General features: G+C 33.9%; 1 protein-coding gene across 4 annotated transcripts in view; it reads left to right on the forward strand.

The window, feature by feature from the left end:
- The window catches only part of LOC124442169 (utrophin-like), a 91,669-nt gene that overhangs the window by 50,552 nt on the left and 17,546 nt on the right, over nt 1-23,571 (forward strand). For 3 of the 4 annotated variants that reach the window (XM_046992650.1, XM_046992651.1, XM_046992652.1), the window contains 20 exons: nt 2,135-2,316; nt 2,880-3,054; nt 4,015-4,196; nt 7,251-7,422; nt 8,886-9,067; nt 9,594-9,768; nt 10,340-10,521; nt 11,069-11,243; nt 11,754-11,935; nt 12,851-13,025; nt 13,383-13,564; nt 14,724-14,901; nt 15,894-16,075; nt 16,675-16,855; nt 17,385-17,560; nt 18,686-18,863; nt 19,590-19,747; nt 20,844-20,969; nt 22,208-22,346; nt 22,969-23,159. In XM_046992650.1, coding sequence (XP_046848606.1) covers nt 2,135-2,316; nt 2,880-3,054; nt 4,015-4,196; nt 7,251-7,422; nt 8,886-9,067; nt 9,594-9,768; nt 10,340-10,521; nt 11,069-11,243; nt 11,754-11,935; nt 12,851-13,025; nt 13,383-13,564; nt 14,724-14,901; nt 15,894-16,075; nt 16,675-16,855; nt 17,385-17,560; nt 18,686-18,863; nt 19,590-19,747; nt 20,844-20,969; nt 22,208-22,346; nt 22,969-23,159 — 3,473 coding nt within the window. Of the gene's footprint in view, nt 1-2,134; nt 2,317-2,879; nt 3,055-4,014; nt 4,197-7,250; nt 7,423-8,885; nt 9,068-9,593; nt 9,769-10,339; nt 10,522-11,068; nt 11,244-11,753; nt 11,936-12,850; nt 13,026-13,382; nt 13,565-14,723; nt 14,902-15,893; nt 16,076-16,674; nt 16,856-17,384; nt 17,561-18,685; nt 18,864-19,589; nt 19,748-20,843; nt 20,970-22,207; nt 22,347-22,406; nt 22,411-22,968; nt 23,160-23,571 lie in introns of all 4 variants that reach the window. The other variant, XM_046992653.1, reaches the window with a different exon arrangement.

The raw sequence follows: 23,571 nt of genomic DNA on the forward strand, positions 1-23,571 counted from the left end.
AAGATAGTAATGCTGGCGGGAATATACGATTATAGCATTCGTGTAAAAGTAAAACGTACATTCTAAGTGGGTCTAGCAGAGAATTAGCAGAGCACAAGTGCGGGTGCATAGTAATGCTGGCGGGAATACGATATAGGATTATAGCATACGTGTCAAAGTAAAACGTACATTCTAAGTGGGTCTAGCAGAGAATTAGCAGAGCACAAGTGCGGGTGCATAGTAATGCTGGCGGGAATACGATATACGATTATAGCATTCGTGTAAAAGTAAAACGTACATTCTAAGTGGGTCTAGCAGAGAATTAGCAGAGCACAAGTGCATAGTAATGCTAAGATATAGGATAGCAGTGGTAAAACGTACAGAGAGATTAGCAGAGCACAAGTGCGGGTGCATAGTAATGCTGGCGGGAATACGATATATGATTATAGCATTCGTGTCAAAGTAAAACGTACATTCTAAGTGGGTCTAGCAGAGAATTAGCAGAGCACAAGTGCGGGTGCATAATGCTAATATGATGATTATAGCATACGTGTCAAAGTAAAACGTACATTCTAAGTGGGTCTAGCAGAGAATTAGCAGATTATAGTAATGCTGGCGGGAATCCGATATAGGATTATAGCATACGTGTCAAAGTAAAACGTACATTTTAAGTGGGTCTGCTTGGAAGAGTGTTAGCAGAGCATGAGAGTAAATGGTTGATAATATTGGCGTGAACACGATAAAGGATTATATAGCAAGGTAGGAGAGAAATGGTAGAGCATAGGAGCATATTGAAGAATTTAGAAAGATAACGTGTCTGTAAATTTAAATTTCATATTCTCTTGGAGAAGTTTCTATCCCTCATATTTTGTCCTATACTCACAGTGTAACCATTTTTTACTAGATTTTGCTCTGATAAGCTTAGAATCTCCTATTGCTTTTTATGGTTGTAAAGTTCAGGACAGGGGGAGTGTTCTAGCTTATCCGACGGCATCTGGTTAAAAAAATTTGCATATATTGTCACTCTGCATGCGTATACTATTTTTCAGCAATTATTGCCAACTGTACTGTTGCTTTAGCATTTTGAATTTAAACACTCCATTTGTAAATTGTTCAGGATAACAGTGTTTGTTACCATCCAGATAAATACATATTTACTAAAACCTTAATGGACTTTCTTTTGAATGTTTGTGTTTGCATGTTAGCTACATCTTGAAATTTTTTATTTTTCTGTTATTCGAACGTGAGAACTTATCGTCAATCGTTTTCTTATTTACATAAGTTAAAATTGTTGTGGGATTTGCTTGAGATTTCAAAATCTATTACTGGAAACACTAATCCAATCAATCATCGATTAAAATCGGAAAAATCTACCAAAATCCATTCCATATATTCTTCTCCTGCACAGAGGTCAAAGGGATAGCCTAAAGTTTTCAAGTGTTTTCCAAACAGTTTCTTAATGCCGTCAGCAGTCATTGTTATCACCTAGAAGTTAGAGTCTACAAAATGAGACTACTCAACCAAGGGATACGAAAGTTATAGATCACACAATGGATGTGATTACCGAATGATTATCCTTTTCACCAAAAAATGCGATAGATTGTCGCGTCCTCTTGAAGTTTTCGATCAACTCTCGAATTATAATCGATCATTGGCCCACCACTATCTTAAAATCATGCTTCATTCAGTTATTCTGCAAACCTACTTGTGTTCTATTTACAAGCTTCATTTATTTGAAAGTTGACGCCATACTTGACGTAAAACAAAATCATCCTTATACCAGCAAGAATAAATGCAAGAAAAAGATATGTAAATTAATAGAATAAAGACCATAAATTCTATCATTTGGAAGTCCATTACAGTTTTAGGTGATGGATTATTTAAAACAGTAAAAAAATCGTTTCAATTTAAAGATTCATCGTCATGCATTAAGAGAACAATTAGGAATTTTCTTCATCCATTCATTCAATCCTCCGTGAGTATATGCCAGCTTAAGCCTTTTAGATACCTTTGCTGATGTTTCATATGGAATAACTGAGTGTCTTCGGATAACAAGATGCGTCTTTGGATAACTTGATGTGTTATGGGATAACTTGGGTATCTTTATCCATTTTATAAAACATAACACCTAATGAATATTTTGCTGTTTTTGAAGACTCTAGAAAGTGAAATCCAAGGTCGCAAACCTGTATTAGAAGAGATCGTAAAGTTAGGCGAACAACTGTTGTCAAATACTGTGGTCCGAGATGAAGAAAAGGTTCACATTGCAGAAGAGATGGAAATTTTTGAGGATCGTTGGTCGAAACTGAATGTAAAGATCCATGAAAATAATAAATGGTGCGATAATGTTTTCTGTATTTTTATTTGCCTTTCATGGTTAAAATTTGACTGAAGTATGTCACTGCAAGTAATAAAAGTCAGACAGTGAGAGTGTAAGGTATATAAAACAGCAAGCGCCATTGGTTTTTGAGGAAAACATAATGGGCGATCGTCTTTGCATCAGAATTAGTTGTGCATTAAATTTAAAGACAGCTCAGTAAACCACGGGTATTTTTTATGTGTGGGCTTGGAAACTAACAAGTTGTCATTTTGAATAAAACTGACCGCAGTAAACTTTTCGGTGTCGAGAACATCGTGCGGAAAATTTTAAAAGTAAAACCCATGCACGCGTTGTATCATTCCTGCTCGTTTTGATTTCCAAATATTTTCATTAAAATGCTAGTGGTTATAGTCTTGTAGAAGAAAGTTTTACCAATCCAAGTTGTTTTTGAATATTTCCGACATAATGCAGTCATACATACCCAGGAATAAGTTGAACTCATTTTAAATGACACTTTATATTCCGCCATTGCTATCAATATGAATTATTAGAAACGTTTTTGCGTTTGCTCTTCAAACAGGGCAGACATGAAGTTGATGGAACTAGCGAAGAAAGAACGGGAATCTCTTGATGTTTGGAGGAGGAATGTTGATCCCTTTATCGTTTGGTTAGAGGAAACTCAAGGGAAACTAGATGCTATACAAGAGACATCCACTGAATTAGAAAACCTGAAAGAAAAACATTTAGCATTACAAGTGAGATACCGATAGTCCCTATTATAATGTTGTTTTTTTTGTTTATTTGTTTGCGCATGAGACACTTAAAGTTATGTGTATTGTCAATCGACGTTCGAGCTTCGATTTTTTGTCAACAGAGTTTTATGCATCATTTATTTTAATGTAAATTACCATGCCATTTACAATTATATTTTCACCGCGTATATTCATATTTGTAGATGTATATAATCATGGTAATTTTATCTCTCTGACAAATTATCATTGGTTTGATCATATTTTGAGACCTATAAAAGGTGTGAAAAATGAATGTTCCATCAAAAGCATGCCATCTTTCTCTGCCTCACCTCGCGAGCTTTTGTTTTGAGTGACTCCACTCAATGCATGCTTGGCTGTGCTCTTTTAAAAAGATTTTGAAACGAACGAAAATTTTGCTGTTTCAATCATATCTTCATTGAACAGAACTTTCAAGTGGCGATAGACTTTGTAAAACAGTTTTCGAATGCTACCTCTAACATCATCCTTGAAACACTGAAACAATGCAATGTATAGTTTACGCAACCAGTGGTTTTGAGTGACGTTTAGTCATGCTAATGTTGTTGCTGCATGTTACGGAATGAGCTCCTTTCAGGTGAACTATTGATAATATACAATGTTGCCCGAGCATTTCATGCCAAACTTGCCTGGAAACTGAAAGAAAGTTGAATGAAACGCGACGCCACTGACATAAGAATTCTCTGAATTTCTCAAACATGAAAAGGGATTAGCAAAAACTGTTTAACGTAGTCTACAGTCATTTTAAAAGGGCTGTTCAACGGAAATATTATTTAAACAGCACAATGTTTCATAAAAACCTCTGCGAGGACATTGTAAATCCTACAAATTTTCCTAACTTGTGTGAGAATCACAGTTATCACACATTGTTAAAATATCATACCCATTTTCGAAAAAAAATGTGTGATAGAGTATCTTTGTGTTAAGAGCATCAAGCAAGATGTCATGGGTCACGAAGAAGCGCTGGCTCGTATCATCGCCATTGTAGGTAAACTAACTAAAGACGAAAACGTATCAGAAACGGAAAAGATGAACGTCAAAGCGGAAATGAGCAGATTACAGGAAAAATGGAATCGTGCTCAAAATAATGTCCATCTAAAATATCTAAGGTATGCGACTAGATGAATGTAGAACAATAAAGGGAAGCATGTCAAGACAAACATCACAAAGTAATTTTTTTCTATTTTACACCTTTTGCAACACATTAAACAAAAATAAACTTTCTATAAGACGTTGCGATACAGCAGTAAAACTTTAGAATATCCATCGCAACGAACGAAAAACATTAACATTTGTGAGCGTTCAATTAGGTTAATTGATCATTGAAGATAAAAGGTAATATTGAATCACATTTAAAAAAATTCAAAAAACATCATTAAAAATCAATACGAACAAAAACATTTCTAAATATTCGTTAAATGTTTCATCTTAAATGGTCAATAATCTAATTGATTTTTCACAAATTTTAATGTTTTTTTCTTCGTTCAAACGAATATTCCAAAGTATTATTTATGTAAAAAACACTTGAGAAAAACGACGATTTTTTTGAAAGCAAACATGTTTCGACATTATCAGAATGCCATCTTCAGTGCAGAATGGTTAGTGTTAAGTAATATGATAGGTAATATGATATGAATAAATTAATTACAATGAATAGGAATATGATTAAGTTACAAAATTATAAAATATTTACAAAAAAGGAGAAAAAAAAAATTTAAGTATTAAGAACTTATAACAAAAATATTATTATAAAGTAAATATAGTGTTGTAGTGGTGAACTTGGATATTTAAATCGGGATTAGTTTTATTAATGTGTAGAGCTTCCTTGATTTTGAGTAAGAAAGTGGATTGATTAGTGTCGAGGATTTTAAAACAGGAAGGTGAGAATTTGTTTTTACATGAAGGAGAGGCTTGAAGATGTTTGTAGATAGTGGAGTTTTTGTCTGTGTGAGCATGTTCCTTTATCCTGGTAGATAATTGGCGAGAAGTTTCACCAATATAGCGGGAATTACATCCCGCACATGAAAATTGATAAACTACCATAGATTTGGAAAGTTCGGGAAGTGGGTCTTTAAACGAAAATAAAGATTTTATTTTAAAAGGTGTGAAAATAAGTTTAACGTCAATGTCAGTGCAGTAGCGTTTAATGATTTGTGTGAGTTTGCGTTGTGTGTGTCGTGAGTAATCACCTATGTAAGGTAGTTTGAAATAACGTTTATTGTCAGGTTGTTGTATATCGTTAGTGTTAGTTGTGGAGTTAGATGAGTCACTGCTTTTCTTGTTGTCCAAATAGTGTTGTATAGTGTTGTTGATGAAATGAAAAGGAAAAGAATTACGTTGGAGAGTGAATATTAGTTTCTTTAAATCACGTTGAAAGCCGATGTCTGTGTTATTAAGTTTCCGTGCTCTGTCGGTCAGTGTTCGTATCAGTCCAATTTTGTAATTTAATGGTGTGAAACTAAAAAAGTTAGTCAGTAGTCCTGTATATGTTAGTTTGTGGTACGTAGAGGTCATACAGTTTTCAGCAACAACAAACCTTTATTTTACCGCAGATACGTTGACGACATTTTTTGTATTTTTCATAACAAAGACGAAGCATTACTCTTTTACGAATACATCAACAAACAACATCAAAGCATAAACTTTACATACGAAACCGAACAAGACAATCAGTTACCCTTTCTTGACATCTTACTAACTAAATCACATGAAAACTGTATGACCTCTACATACCACAAACCAACATATACAGGACTACTGACTAACTTTTTTAGTTTCACACCATTAAATTACAAAATTGGACTGATACTAACACTGACCGACAGAGCACGGAAACTTAATAACACAGACATCGGCTTTCAACGTGATTTAAAGAAACTAATATTCACTCTCCAACGTAATTCTTTTCCTTTTCATTTCATCAACAACACTATACAACACTATTTGGACAACAAGAAAAGCAGTGACTCATCTAACTCCACAACTAACACTAACGATATACAACAACCTGACAATAAACGTTATTTTAAACTACCTTACATAGGTGATTACTCACGACACACACAACGCAAACTCACACAAATCATTAAACGCTACTGCACTGACATTGACGTTAAACTTATTTTCACACCTTTTAAAATAAAATCTTTATTTTCGTTTAAAGACCCACTTCCCGAACTTTCCAAATCTATGGTAGTTTATCAATTTTCATGTGCGGGATGTAATTCCCGCTATATTGGTGAAACTTCTCGCCAATTATCTACCAGGATAAAGGAACATGCTCACACAGACAAAAACTCCACTATCTACAAACATCTTCAAGCCTCTCCTTCATGTAAAAACAAATTCTCACCTTCCTGTTTTAAAATCATCGACACTAATCAATCCACTTTCTTACTCAAAATCAAGGAAGCTCTACACATTAATAAAACTAATCCCGATTTAAATATCCAAGTTCACCACTACAACACTATATTTACTTTATAATAATATTTTTTGTTATAAGTTCTTAATACTTAATTTTTTTTTTTTTTTTCTCCTTTTTTGTAAATATTTTATAATTTTGTAACTTAATCATATTCCTATTCATTGTAATTAATTTATTCATATCATATTACGTATCATATTACTTAACACTAACCATTCTGCACTGAAGATGGCATTCTGATAATGTCGAAACATGTTTGCTTTCAAAAAAATCGTCGTTTTTCTCAAGTGTTTTTTAAAATTGCTGCTAATTAGAAATTATGGTATTATTTATGTATTGCACAGTGTTATAAAATGTTTATTTTTCTTCAATGAGGAGCAATAAGTGTACCATAATGCAATGCGTGACGCCATCTTTTTGTCATAGTAGATTGGGTGACCAGTCCATATTTTTCATTTTGAAATGTTTCTGGAAGTGCCTCGGTGCTCCACCTCATTCACAAAAACTCAAATTTGCTTTTCTACTTATAAAAATCTCTGCTATTTAACTCACAGTGGCTTAGACTTTATTTGATTCAAGATAATAAAAATCTTTGTATCTCAAGTGCTCTCGTCGAAGTATTTTAATTTGTTGTTAACAGCCGTCACGTGTTTAGATGGAATTAAGTTTACTTTCTCGCTCTCGACAGTTTTTCTAAAGGACTTCGTCGTGTAAACTTCCTTCTCTATATTTGTAGCGTTACAGAATCATTGATGGAACTGGCGCAAAAAGAAAAGTTGACGCTTGAGGAATGGAAGAAATTGACCGATCCGTTTAAAGAATGGCTCGTCGAAGCCAAAGGAAGATTTGAAAATCTACAACATGAAAAAGGATACGACGCCGCACTTATTAACCAAGAGAAATTAACGGTAAGAAACTGTCATCGTCTTCTAGCAATTGAGATGTATAATGACGAATATCGGATCATATTTCTATATATTTAACATTATTTCACAATTATAAGTGTGCCATTTTTCTTTACGCCGACGGTTATGTCCTGTGAAGCCGTATATATAACACCAAATAAATGCTGAAGATTTTGAAAAACTTTCCTCGGATGAAATTTACTACCTGTTTTTTAGTAGCGGATCCAGTGTTAGTCAAAATAAATTGTAGGTGCTCAATTTTAAATATCCAAAATACGTATCTATTCGAATTTCCCAAAGAATTAAATATTTCCTATCAAGGTAGTTGAAATTGTAAAGCTTCAGTAATTTATTTTGAACTCCCCTAGATCCACCACTGCTGTTGTTCCTTACACTTTGAACATTTTGAAGTACCCTAGATCCACCACTTCTATTGTTCCTTACACTTTGAACATTTTGAAGTGTCCTAGATCCACCACTTCTATTGCTCCTTACACTTTGAACATTTTGAAGTACCCTAGATCCACCACTTCTATTGTTCCTTACACTTTGAACATTTTGAAGTGCCCTAGATCCACCACTTCTATTGTTCCTTACACTTTGAACATTTTGAAGTACCCTAGATCCACCACTTCTATTGTTCCTTACACTTTGAACATTTTGAAAAGCACTTCACGAAAACTTGCAAAAAAATCAACTTAAAGTAAATGTTTATCTTTTTAAAAACAATTCAGAAATATTCTGTGGCACAGCAATAACTGTTTTTGCTTCGGAAGCCCACATATTGTTCTGAAATATTTTCTGAAACATTTTTTCACTAAATGCCTTTATCTCTGTCTGCATATGACTTGATTACATTATATACTTTGCATTTGATGTCGAAGGTCATAAACTAAAAATTTTTTTGAAATTGTAGTTGATAATAGGACGACAATTTTTTTTAAATAGATCACAATGTAATATAACCTATAAAAGTTATGCTCATGAGTATTGGTGTCGTCTGGGTGAGAATTGAGGAGGACGTGTCAACCCCTCACCCCCCTCACCCCCCACCCCCCCAGCTATTCAAACGACGAATTTTGAGATTTTTTAAAATGTGAAGATGAATGAGGGTGTAGGGCTACAATCAATCCAATTTCGAACAGTCATATAAATAGCTCCTTGCTATAAACGTGCACATAGCAAAGTTAATATAATGTTGTCTATATCGAGTATGTTGTCTGCAAGATTGATTTGATTGCACTTGTTGACACATTAAAAAAATATCTTTACAAACATCTGGCTTTTAGATTATCAATATAAAATGTGTTAAAAATACCGTTTTAGAGAACCTGCGTATAAACATTTTTTACATATAAACATTGTGTATACAACATGGAGATGAAATATGAGAATGTTTTTAAAAGAGTAAATTTTGAGAGTGTTTGCACTTTTGTATAATACTCGCCTTTTATTCTTTAATGCAGGCTTTATCGCAGGAAATAAATGATCATGAATTAAACTACGAAAACATTGCTCAACTCAAAGATACAATAATTCAAGATGAACATTTGTCCGTTTCATTTAAAGACAACATTAGAAACGAGGCGGATACTTTGGGCACCAAATGGTTCGAACTTAAAGACAACGTGGCGTCACAAGGGGAAAGGTATTTTTTGAACTTTTAAACAACACCAAAACTAATACACCGATCACGGGAAGAGCTAGGTAGGAAAGGGGAAGAAAGTTGATATCTCAAATGTTTTGGCGGGTTTTTTTGGGGTGTGCTAATGAATGGATGTCAATGTTATTTACTATACATTTTAACTGCAGAAATTGATATCGTACTACTTTACCTACAGACTGAGCTTTTCAAGCATTAGATGACGATATTAATTGCAGTTAGAACATCCGAACTTTGTGAAGATGTCCAAACCCTCTACTCCAGGACTCGGAAAACATATTTGACTGCTCTCCTCCACGACTATACGACAAAGATATGGGACGTCTTTCTTTCTCAAATAGGACAAATATGTTTTACCTCTTCTCCTCGACTAGGACAAACTGAAAGATGTATAACCCCTCGACGACGACAAATATGTCTGAACCCTGTCCCCCTCGATGACGACAAATATGTCAGAACCCTGTTCCCCTCGACTGGGATTAATTTATTTCCCCCATCTCTTTTCTCATAGCGTGCAAAGCCAAATTGTATTTTTGGATGTTTCTCAAAGAGATCAACTAGAAAGATGGAGATTCAAGAGTCAAGCATTGCGAGACAAACATGTGAAGGTTAAAAGTGATCTTCTTGAATTTGAAAACATGGCTTTGAATTTGGATGGATTGAAGAAGAAGTTTACTGACTTAAAAGTACGTAAATGGAAGAACTCGACTGCTTTTGAATATAAAAAATTCAGCATTAACTTTTTGGACATTAAATGTATTTCCAATTTATTGACTCATTTTCTGGCATCGTTGCACAGAAACTGTTTCCCATAGTTTTCAGCAGAATAGAAAAGAAGCTAGGAGTGAATTTTTACAGAATAAAAACTGACCAGAAATTGAGTTGGTGCATGGAAAGAGATAAAAAATAGTTTTATGTTTTGTGAACAAACCTGCGTCAATAATATTTCAGCCGGTCACGAAAAAATTGTCGAAGTCGTAAGTCCTGTGAATTTTTCCCAAATTGGCCACGTTGATGTTTTGTTAAAAACATTCAGCAATACGAACCATTTCAAAAAATAAAGTTGAGTAATAGCTATACATGTAAGCGTTATGTAAACAGTCTTTTTCAATTGTAGTGTGTGCTATAAACAAACTTTTAAAACTCCCAGCTCCTTCTACACCATTCAAACTGCGTCATGGCAATTGTATGCGCTTCTAGGAAATGAAACGAGTTTCATTTGTTTTTGTTTCTTGAATATATTTTCATCCCTTTAAGAAAACTGATGATGAAATCAAAGAAAATCGTTCCGAAATGGAAACTGTTTCGGCATTTGCGTCCGAGATCTTCAACGATCCCAATGTCGTTAAGAATGAAAAGAGTCGAGTCAAGTCGGAAGCAGATTCAATGGACGAACAGCAGGGTGAACAAGAAAAAATGTCTTCGGAATATCATCGAAGGTAGAAAGTTGAGAGAAGAGTAGAAAAGTTCTTATTTTCAATTTTAGACCGTATTATTATATGGCACGCGTCACTTCCGGCTAAATAGCGCGCTTTGATTGGCTCAGAAACATTTTTGCTGGTCCATTATTTTTCTGTCATGGACCACGTCCATTTTAAAGGCGTTTTAAATGTGTAGGCCACTAGTTAGGTTTATAAAAAAGTATTGTCTATATATTTTTAGTTACCTTTCATTACATTCTATTAATCACGACATGTAATGTATTTTTTACTGAAGAAGGAGAGTAATATTTCCTTCTTGAAGTTCAGATGCAAGAATTCACATTTTTAGAATAGAGTTTACTACAAAAGTTTTTATGATGGGTAACTATCTTTACGTTTCTGTTATTCTGAATACACAAGTTTTGTAGGTTACGAGCAATCTTTGTTTATCATATGTTGTTTGATTATTCTTTCATAAACGTTGAAAAAGTTAATTTTTTGTACGTATCAATTAATTCTTAACGTATTTATTTGAATGGATGCATTTTTAAATCGACATTTGTAGATTAGAGGAGAAAATCCAAGAGAAAGAAGGACTGCAATCATCGAAATATGAAAATTGGAAAATTGCTACTCAACCTCTTCACGAATGGCTTGATGGTATCGAAGAGGATGCGAAAGACATGGACACCATTGGAAGTAACATTGCTGATGTGCAGAAACAATGTGATGGATTAGAGGTATGGGAAAATAGCTGGGTACTTCTGTGCTATATGATGGTATACTGGGATATTTGGGTACACGCGTACAATGTGATGGACAACAGTCACACAGAGATAATTAGGTTAGATCGAGACAGAGAAAAATGTCAATTTGACGTTAACACTACAGAATAGAAACCTGAAAGAAATGTACTTTTAACCTTACATCCAATGAAGGCGCTAAACTGTATAAGATTCATGAGAATCTATAAGTTAAAGGATCGCCCTTGATGACTGTAACATGCCAGGATTGATTGGAAATCAGTTGGAAGTATAAATTAGTTTTGCTTTGAATGAAATTTTGGGCTGTAGAAACAGCAATTTTTACGATAAGACATTCTCTGTGGCACATCGTATCCTAAGCATGTTTTGACACAATGAACACCGCGATCCTGGAGTTTTGTACCACGTTCTTTTTTTTGTTAAAAATTGAAGCAAGTTGTTTTAAAAATAATGACACATTGGAATGTTATTTCTTTTAACGTATAGAAACTTTCTAACGAGTTCAAGGACGGCGAGAGCGATCTCTTTAATATTTTAAACATGGGTGAAGAGTTGAGCATCGATTCTCAACTATCTGAAGATGTCCGTACCACTGTGAGACAAGATATCTCGTCTTTAAAGGAGAACCATTCCAACATCGCCGACTTATTGAAATCTCAACGTGAAAAGTAAGACGTTCGTTTTTTTATGAAGATATAGCTATAAACTCCGGTTAAAGCCAGTGGCGGATTACTTAGAAGGCTAAGTTGGCTGAAGCCTTCAGGCCCGGGCTTTTGAGATGCCTGTTGTATCGAGGCATAATTAGTTTTTGGTTTTGCTATTTAGAACTAGTTAAATGTTCTTAATTTAGACCATTTATACTGTTAAAAAACGTGCGATCTACTGTTCAAATGTGCGATGCTCAGAACTCATCAAGTTTGAACTTTAAATGTATTCCTTATTGTTGGTACTAAGAGTTACAAAAACAAGATGGGAAAGGCAAAAGAGCTTAGAAGGAATACAAGTGTCATCAAGAAACTGAACTTAGTGAGAGGAATAGATATCCGACTTAAAGTGCAACAACGTTGTCTTAGCCAACAGGACCCGTAATTAGTAATCCGCCACTGATTAAAGGCAAACGCACTTAGAAGATTTTTCAAAATGGATTTTATGAGAAACCTATCGGCTTGCAGGCCATCTCGTAATGATGTTCCACTCCTTCAATTATAAACTTTAACTTAGAAGTATATTTTTATGCACTGTTCGTTTTTATGAGTCGTCCAAGTAAAAAAATTTATATGCGCTCAATTAGCAAAATGAATAAGTATTAAATTTCCTCTAATAGATTGCTGGAAAACGGGTGAAAAACAAACGTGACAAGTTTTGCCCTCAACGATAATGATGATAAATATTCTCATATTTTTCTTCAATATTCGCTAGTATTTTCTTATTTTTCTTCAAACCATTCAAATAATTGCGTCAATTTGCTGGGGGGTTTTTGTTGTCAAATGAAAATTTTAATAAGCGTCGTGATATTGAATGGTGACGTGGCTCATTGGGATAGGGCACTCGGCGACGTTTTAACTTTTTCTATTCTTCGAAAGGATGAAAAGTCATTATATGAAATTACAACAACATCAAGAGAAGAGTCTCATTGATTGGAACGAAAGAAAGACCTCATTGGATGCTCGAATAAAGACGATGGATAAACGTACGGGACAGTGGCCGACAATAGGGAATACCATGCATGAAGTGGAATCACAGAATGCTATTGTTAAGGTTAGAAGTGTACACATGCACAAGATAATTATACCTAAGGTACAGAGAGGTACACTTACAACTGATAGGTACATACAAACTTCAAAGAGATAGGTACACATAAGAATTACTCAGAACACAAAGAAATAGTACTTTACTTTTCAATTGAGGAATTGCGACATGAAACATATATACTTTTATATGTCTCTCATATCTTAGAAAATATTTTGCTTTGACTGATTCATATTTTAGTTGGTTTGTGCAGGTTAACACTCTTAGTATGTTACATCTTTTATATGGTATCGGGTTTAGTAATTCGGTTGGACTTTGAATGGAATGCCATAAATATTTCATTCATTTTATAAATCGTTGATGTAGGCTATCGAAACTGATCTAGAATCAATGGAATGGGAATTGAACACCGTTTCTGAGTTTGGTGAGTCCTTGTGTGAAGATGTTTCTATTCTTGATGCCAAAAAAGAGACAGTCCGCGAAGAAATGACGACAATGAAGAACGCTTTCGATAATTGTCAGAAAAATGTCGTGGATCGAAAATCAAGGTAAATGATAGATGAAATTTTCTGTCACGTGCCAGCCCATTTTTTTCTCCAAAAATGCGATATATTTTAGTACTCAATCACTAGAAAGACAAGGAATTGAATTATTTTTCCAAAAAGATGAACGGAATAATTTTACCATATTTACGTAGACGCACAAATAAGAAATTAGACGCACAAATAAGAAATTGAATGAAGAGAACAAATTTTTTAATGCAGACATGTTTCAGCAAACTTATGCCATCATCAGTGTTAAAGATCGGGCTGCCTCCGCCACTGGCCGTATTTTCCAATGATCCGAAACCTCGTCGAAGTTACAACAAGTAACTTCGCCCAACACATATTATTAACATATAATTACAACCCAGATATTTAAACACGTTCCAATTACATAATATGATGTCATGTGAAGAATGAGGTCATTCATGCTTTGAGAAATGACTTATCGTCTTTTGAATTAAAAAAGTATCGTATTTCAAAATTATCATAAAAAATTATTATTAAAAGGCAAATCCTGTAAATCAACGTCGACGTATTTCATTGTACACATCTCGTTGTACTTACGTGTTCTAAAAAGCGAATGTGTTGTTATATTTTTTCTGTGTTTTCAAAAATTACAGATGTCATCATTACTGCCATTTATTTATAAAAAAAAAGATGTTTACAGTGCTTGCACAGGCTTATGCAAACCGAGGAGATCTTTCTGGAGAACTCCAAAGTAGATCAGTGCAGAGGGTTGCACTTGCTCGAGAGTTCTCACTAACGTCTCCAAGGCTTGCATAAGCCACTGCAAACTCGTAAACATCTTTTATTTCTTTTATAAAACAACAATGATGCGGAACAGACAAATTTATAACCAATGTTGTAATTTTTCCTTTAAAAGTTATTCATCATTGATTTTTGCTAATTCTCTTTTATTGTAATGCAGTCAAACGTTCACTGATATCGGATCACGCATTTTTTCTCTTTGATTGATTAGATGATTTATTTGGTTGAGCTCAGAACTCAACAATAGACCAATGAGCGAAAGCGTTTCATTGTGTTTATTTTGTAAATCTTGCTGCAAATCGTTGGCATTGGAAATAACAACAAGAACTTCTTATTAATTTCATTATTTCTGTTTATAAATTTTCCAATTCCCAATTGAATTTTTGTAATTAAGATTGGAGGCAAAGTTAGAGGAGTTACAGAATGCCCATAAAAGTGAGTTACTTGCGAAATGGGAGATGTCGCTCTTCAAAACCTCTTCTTGGATAGAAATTTGCGAAGATTCCTTGGATTTTGATGAAGAGGACCAAAAAACTCTTTCAGATGTCCGTAAACGAATGGACGAAATCGACGTGAGTTGAGTTCTGTTTATGATTTATTATTATTATTATAATTGTTATTTCTTGACTTTATTTATACGCGGAGTAAAAATCATTGCGGTGCATTAGATTACACTAAAATATAAAAGCTAAAAATATGTGCAAATATGGATAAAAATAAGTACTTAAGTAAAAATAAATAAAGCAAAAATAGATAAAAAAAATGTTCTGTTCTACCAAGATTCCAAATTGGAGTCGGATTGTTTGGTATGTACAGACTCCATACTACTTTTAAACACAGTAAGAGAAGACGATAGTCCAATTGACACTGGCAAGTTGTTCCAAAGAAAAGCTCTGCGAGGAAGAACGCTTTAAATAATCCGTTTTAGGTTTTGGAAGGAACAACTTGCCAATGGACTTTCTAGGAAGTCTGACATCTACCTAGTCTAAACATTTCCTTTATAAATACTGAGAAGGTTGACCAGAAGGTGTTTTATACACAAGAATTGTTATTTTATGGTCATTTAATAGAAGGAATGGTCGAATATTTGTCATTAGAGCCCTGTAAAATATTTTCGTAAAACAGAGTCTTTGTCGTATCGGAAATGTAAAAATTGCCTCGAAAAGCCCAATTTCCATGGTGGTTGGCCTAAAATTATAGAGTTGCCGAAAGTTCTGAAAACCAAAAGAAATCCATTACTTGTAAAACCCAAGATAAATAATAAGCAAAAAGCGAAGAAAACCAGTAGAATTAGAGTTAGTGTTCTAGTTTTAAATCAGCTCGTTTCAAGAATTTGGGTTTGTGTTCTAATTTTAAAACAGTTTTTTTCTAGAATTCGGCTCAGTGTTCAAATTCTAAAACAGTCATTTTCAGAACTCTTTCGTTTCTTTTTTTTCTCATAGGTTTTCATAAATCTTGAGTAGTCCATAATTTTTAGCCATTCACCTTGGCATTTGCACTTTTTATGGCAACATCATCTAACTTACTTGACATCGGTTTTATATTTGTTCTTTCTTCTCTTCAGGATCTTTTAGATAGTGTCGATGGCTACAAAGATCAATACGATTCGACCCTGGATTGCGGAGAACTTGTTTTAAAAGAGCCTTCTATTGAATCGAACGAAAAGGAAAAAGTGGAAAAGGATTTGATATCATTGAAGGAAAGATGGCGTGCTATTGGCCAAAATATTGAGTCAATAGTATCAAGGTAAGAAGATATGTGCTTTAATGTTGACGTTTCTAAAACAAATCTTTGCAGATGACCAAGTTCTCAACTCATCAAGAAACTGTATTATATTTTTGTCTTTTGGCTTTTTTTTGTACCTTAGCATGTTATTCCTGTCTTGTGTTGTTTTTGAAAAACACTATGAATAAAATCGTGGCTAGAGACTTGCCAGGCGTAGAGCAAACTATTTATTTATTTGTTATGTTAACATAAGATAGTACTTACAAGTACGCGTGATAGTACGAAGTGTTTGCATGTGATGTCAAGGTGGCCATGTTAGAGGAGTACATCAAAGTGCCGATGCTCAACAGAGCATGAAATTAACATAAATTATTTTTACTTTATGTGGTTTTCTTCCAACATGGTGACCGATGCAAACACCTTATTTAAACGTTCATAAGATAGTGAATGAGTCTGAAAATGACTAACGCTAAGGTTGTCGAAACGTCAGTTAACATCAATACCAATAGTTTTTCTCGGGATTGTACATCTAAAAACATGCAACGATACTTCAGGCCTCAAAACATTCGCTTTATGAACGACTTATTAATGGATTTTGCACAATGCACGTGTTTTTTTAGACTGGAGAAACAAGAGTCCAGTTTTAGCGATGAACTGCAAGTGCGTTTAGCCAAATGGCGTCAGGAGTATGAGGTGACGATGTTGTGGCGTGAAGAAGAAAAAATGAAGTTGGAAGAAATGGAAAAGGATCAAGATGAAATGGGCTACGATAGAGTTTATGAATCAACAAAGATTTTAGAGGTACCTACACCCGTGTTGAGTTTTCTGATGATCAAAATTTGACATTAGCCGCATGAGTTTGGATAAGAGTGAAAGATATAGTAAATATTGAATTCAGATTTCAACATCAGATCACTCGTTATGAAGACACTAAATTGGAATTATGTAAAAACTCAAGTTACCACTGAACATAATACCACTCTTGAATACAACACTAGGCTAGAGTACAATAGGACTTTTGTTTCAATATCAGATCACTCCTGATGAAGACAATGTCTAACTTACTTGTGTATATCGAGTTTATAAGGACTCAGTTTCAACATAAAATCGTTGGTAATGAAGTTACTAGACTGGAGTATATCAGGACTTGTGTTAAAACATCAGATCACTCTTAATGAAAAACTAGGTTGTTGCGTATCGCGACTTGACTTTCAAACAGTTGATGTTTTCTATTAAGGTTATAATATCAGTTTCACCAAAAAGCTTAGTTCAACCATCACACTACTCATAATTAAAGCGTCCAATCAGGGAGGTTTTCTTTCGTTGTTAGGAAATGCTCGAGATGTTACCTTTGTACGAGAATAAAGTCGATAGTCTTACTGAGAAAAGTGACTTTTTAGTTCAAAATTCAAATGAAAGAGAAGCGCGTCAGATCAGCAACGATATGCAGGCGTTGAAAAGCAATATAGGCTCTTTAAAGATAAAGATTGAATCGATGAAATCAAGGTAAGAGCGTTGGCATTACGGGAAGCTTACGTGGAATAACAAATAAGCAAATCTACCATGAAAACGTGTAATATGGGCGAGACAGAAATTTAATTATTCGTTCTTAAGATATTTTAATTCTACAAGTTTGACATACCCAATAACTGAGAGTCATTGACAATTTATCGTTTACATCGACTAGCATTACGGGATACGGCATGCAAATCAATGATTTAGAACCCAAACTCCTAGTTGTCTAACTACTGACTCAATGTGAGGGGAAGACGCCATCTTGAAATGTAGCAAAAAGCAAAACTCAAAGTGAAATATAAGCTAACAGAAGGTTTAAATACCCAATCCTGTCAAACTTTTTAAAAATAAAACCTAGACTCTCAACTTTGCAACTTTATATCAACTCGGGAAAAGCAAATATTAGTCGTAAATATCATCAGTTTTTTCATCTTCCAAGATGGCAACTTGCCTCACCATTGGTTATAGAGTTTTGGAGGAGTCAGATATCAAGTAGATTGGGTTCTAGGTCATTGACGCAAATAGGTAATTGGTTACCATTTTTATAAATGATATCTGTTTGAACAAGCGGAATTTCTGCTTGTGTGATGCAGATATACACTTGTAAATAATTAGTGTGATTTCATTCATTTCGTCCTAAATGAATAGATACGGCAAAAAATGCTGTCCAGGGATTTAGGAAGGTTTTCAAAATGTTTTCCCGTTTTGATATTGAGTTCCTAGTGTGATAGTCAAAAAGATTGGTCTTCTTGAAGTGCGTACAAAGCGAAAATTTTACTTTGTTAGATTATAGTTTCATGAAAATAGACTTTTAAAATGACAGTTGACTTCCTAAAACAGTTTATGCGGATCTCTTCTCATTCTGAAAATACTTTTATTGTTGAAGATTTCAATTATGTACTGCCAGCGACGTCATACTTCACAATGAGAATTTGAATACTGTTGAATAAAACTATAATTAAAAAGCAAAATTTTCAGTTCATTGGCACTTTAAAAACATCGCAAAGGTCGGAAATACTAAAATATCGAGAATTATTAAAAAACTCCATATCCTTGGCATACATTAATACGATTTCAAATTTATTGAAATTCTCATTCTCGATTTCATCTTTCTAGTTTTGTTGCTAAAGTGAGGGAATTTGATAACATTCATGGATCGAAATACTCTGACTGGAGTAGAAAAGACGAAAAAATCGAAAGAAAGATAAGCAACATCGAAGAAAAATGGAAAGAAATTAAGTTTTTAGAGAATTCAAATGAAGAAGAGGTTATCCAGCATAGAGTCCAGTTAGAGGTAAGCATTTGTTGCGATGTTTATTTACGTAGAACTTGAACAGTTTAATACATTTTTACAATAAAACACTCTGACGAAATGTGTTTGGGAAAATATGCTTTTGTGATTTAAATGCAAAAAGAGAGTAATTATCAAAACAAGAGAACGTACTTAGCTAATGTTTGCACTACCTAAAACTTGAAGTACTATATGATCCTGGTAGAAATGAATAAACGACAAAGAAAGAACAGTCTTTTAACTACCTAAAATATAAACTAAGATAACATGTGTCAGTGTAGTTAGGGATAAATGAACAACAGAGAACGAGAACAGTCTTTACACTATCTAAAATTTAAACCAAGATAACGTATGTCAGTGTAGGTAGTGATGAATGAACAACAAAAAACAACAACAGTCTTTACACTATCTAAGATTTAAACTAAGATAACGTGTGTTAGTGTAGGTATCGATAAATGAACAATCCCTACAGTGAACAGGAACTGTCTTTACACTACCTTAAATGTACACCAAGAAAACCTTAGTCAGTGAAGGTGGTGATGAGCAAATGACAGAGAATGAGAACAATCTATTTTTTCCTGTAATTCAAACCAGGAAAATTGCCAGTAAAAGACGTAATAAATGGAAAATACCAGACGTAACAAAATAATGTTGTAGTGCGTCATAAATACAAAAATACCCCGGTGTTCTTCATTTGGAGTTAAACTTAATGATTTTTATCTTATTTAGGATGTTGTAGCAGATATAAACAATCTTCAACCAGATTTTGATCGTCATTGTTCCTTGGGCCATCAGCTATCCAAAGAACCAGCTCTCAACTCTGAATTAAGAACTTCCATTGAAGATAAAGTAGCTTCACATGAAAACCGATGGAAATCCTTTGGAATGTAAGTAGAATTTCGCAGCGTAAGCATAATGATAACATACAATTGCTCTCTTTGTCATTACTCATTGTGGTATAGGTTTCTGAGTCAAAGTTTTCAAATCGTTTTCTCTAACCAATCCAGCCCTTTCACGTGTATTTTTATTTCATCTTTGAAAATCAGCTTTTTCTGCATTTCAAAGTGTTAATGACAAGAAGTTACATCACTCACAGTTTTGAATGCTTTGCAAAGAACTTGTAAAAATTACTTAGTAACTTCGTAGATTATAATTTGTTTTTTTGCCTTTTAAAAGTATACGAGTTTTTCTGACCATGCAAAGAACATTGCCAATATGATAATGCTATCACATCGCTTAGTCACATTCTTAAGATCCTAATTTTTTCCCATTGTCAAATATTTCCTTTAAAAGAGCAAAAGTATGATAAAAACACGTGCAGCTAAATGAAAATGGGGAAAAGACTATATAGGTCCCAAAGTAAGGTATTTTCCTGCAAACTTATCGATTAAGCAATATGATGCCGTACTAATGTTATTTTCATTATGAACGTTAAGATATTTCAGATAGAATAAAAAAACGCCATTTAATTTTAAGATTTCTAAATCATGTAATATTTAAAAGTTTGCATTGCAGACTTCGAAAAAATATAGCAGACATCAAACCTCATTCGACATTACTTCTCTCAAAGATGTTGAACAGTGTTAGTTTTGTTGAAGCAAGGTTGAAGATTTTTGATTACGTCCAGGAGTAATGTGAATGAGACGTTCCGCTTAAACTCTGTATAAAGTCAAAATTTTCAAAGCATTTTATTGTAAAGCTATAACTTTTGGTCCAGTGATAATGTCTTAGGTAAAGGAAAAGGTTTTGGATACTATACGTACGTAGTAGTTAGTGCATAAAAATATCGATTTTTCAGTGGTATATGACATCACCCTCAGTTATTTGTACTTGAAGAATCAGCATACGAAAGACATAGCTCGCAAAAAGTACTCAAATACCCTGAATTCTCCTTTTAGCACAATGAACAAGTTAATTAAATATCTATGTCAAAGTGTGCCAGGCTCTTCTTGTGAAGCTCTGTTTTCTTTATTTTTAATTCAGCTGCAAAAAGATATACATGTTGCTACCGCGTATAGAAGTGATTGAACCTATTGTCAAAGTTGAGGAGCGGCAAGTCGAAAGCATGGCTGACATGACCGCTTTTGATGACTTGTTTGGGAGTGATAGGTTGGTATTTAAGGCGAAGAGGCGATGGAATTGTTTTGTACGCGTTGCTCAATGGATAATTCGAATTGTTCTTGCTTCATTTTTACATTGAATGCTGTTAATCATTTCAATAACCCATTTGATAGCAAGAAATACTACTTGATTAGACAAAAGCTGAACAGCTATTGAATGCTTAGTTAATCTTCCTCAAATCTAAAGCAAAGAAAAGAGGTGCCGAACTCAATACAGAAGATTTTTTTATCAACTTTCAGACAACATAGTTGTTTGAGTGCCCCTATCAGCAAAAACTTCTATTGGCGATATTAAAACTAAGTGTAAAGTATCGGGGAAGAAAAATTTTCAATTTGGTCAAATCGACTTCTTGTTATGCCAGTTTAAAGTTGCTTTTCAATGGACCTTGTCCGTCGTAGCATGATGTCTGTGTCAAGCCGAATTCTGACGTCATCCAAGGCAGTTAGCATGTATATCTTGTATAGAGGAATCTCTTGCCTGACATTACAAAAGTAAGTCGTTCCAGACTTTTCGAACGACGGACAAGATCCATCAAAAGAAGCATTTTTGCCAACTTTTAACAGCCATAAAAATGGAACTGTTTGACAAATTTAAAAACATTTTTCCATGATATGTTGGAAATCACACCTAAATTTGATATTGCAATTAAAAATTTTTGCTGAAAAGCACACTCTTATGGTTTGAAACTGAAATTGTTTTGTGCGATTTCATTTTTTGTCGTCGAGGTCTCCAAAACGCTTTTTTATGAAAACCAAAAATATTACATCGTCAATTGATTTTCGTAATGTCATTAATCGCAATTTCTGATTTTATACTTACTATCAATAATCATTGAAATTGCTGTGTCAATCATTTAATTGTCATCGATAACTAACATCGTGCACGATCATATTAGTTAATATTATGTCTATCATCAACTGTCATCGATAAATTTTTAGTCATCAATTATCACTGTTTTGGCCATATCACTCGTTATTGATTTTATACCATTTTTGCGTATACTTATGAAAACATTTGATGCGTACATACATATAGGGTTGCTCATTTTCGAATCAAAAGGATGTTGTCCGTGTTAAGATATTTCAATTTTACAAAAAATCCTCTCGATTAAAAATTTTTTACCAATCACAACATCGATAATCAAAATCCATTCTCCTTTTCTCTCGTTACACTTCGCATTTGCTTTCTAACGGTTTCTTTATCCATTTAAATTTTACTGTTCATAGTGATCGAGAGTTGAAGCAGTGGTATGTTGATTATGATGTCTCACTGACCTGGTGCAATAATACTCAAGAGAAGATACAAGATCTTTCTTCTCCGGAGGAGGAAATAACGCTTGTGGAGGAACAGCACGATGAAATAGAGGTATGAAAATTATTTTTTAAACTTGATGTTTTTGTTTACTTTTGTATTGATCCGTTTGAGCAACGAAATTATCGTTCTAGAGCATAGTATAGAAAACGTTTGTGTTCATTAACTTGTAATGCCACTGCATTACTATCAACGATATATACTGGCGTAAGATGATCAATTTCATTTGCTTACGATCCTCATGATTACATTTTTTTTCTATACTCGTGTTCATTCCATGATTATCACAAACACCAAGATCAATTGAATGGGTATATTAAATTGCTTCACTATGACATAAGTATAAGGAGCTCGAAAACATTTAATCTGATGGTACCATGCTCACTATGACATAAGTATAAAGAGATGAAGTAACTACATTACTCTCTATGTACCATGCTCACTATGACATAAGTATAAAGAGATGAAGTAACTACATGGCTCTCTATGTACCATGCTCACTATGACATAAGTATAAAGAGATGAAATAACTACATTAATCTGTATGTACCATGCTCACTATGACATAAGTATAAAGAGATGAAATAACCACATTACTCTCTATATGTACCATGCTCACTGTGACATTAAAATTCTATTGCATCATTCTCAATTTCTCATGAAATGTTTCTTAAAGGAATTGATACAGTTACTGACAACGCACGAGAGTTCGATGTCCAGAGTTTTGGATAAAGGACAGTATTTTCTTGAAAATGTTGACACTTTGCGGATAAGCAAGAACGATCGAATCAAATTGGATGGCGACTTAAAAAAGCTAAGAGAAATATGGGATGAAATACAGGAGAATGCTTTTGATATTGAACGAAGGTTGGTGCTTTTTTATTTTATTATATATAAAAATATTACGAACTATTTTTGTTTGATATTGTCTTTGAAATAAACTCAAAATATTACTATGGTGAAATAGTTTCATTTTCAGACTCGATTCTCGAGTTTCGCTAGATAACGTTTTGCCTAGTTTACTTCGTGGTATGTTCGGGAAAACATCAACTCGTGAATTTTTAATTGCTTTTAAAATCACAACGAAGCACAATAGATACAAACAAAACCGTTTAACCATACTGAAAATGAAAGAGTGCATTCCAACCATCATGAGGCACTTTGATCAACTGATCGAGGCACTTTGAGTAACGAGTAGTTGATGCATCTGAAACTACATTTTTTTCAATATTTTTTGCAAGAGAGAAATTATAACGTTTAAATAGATGAAAGAAAACAA

The sequence above is a fragment of the Xenia sp. Carnegie-2017 genome, unplaced genomic scaffold (assembly GCF_021976095.1).
Source record: "Xenia sp. Carnegie-2017 unplaced genomic scaffold, XeniaSp_v1 HiC_scaffold_20, whole genome shotgun sequence".
NCBI classification, from domain to species: Eukaryota; Metazoa; Cnidaria; class Anthozoa; order Malacalcyonacea; family Xeniidae; genus Xenia; species Xenia sp. Carnegie-2017.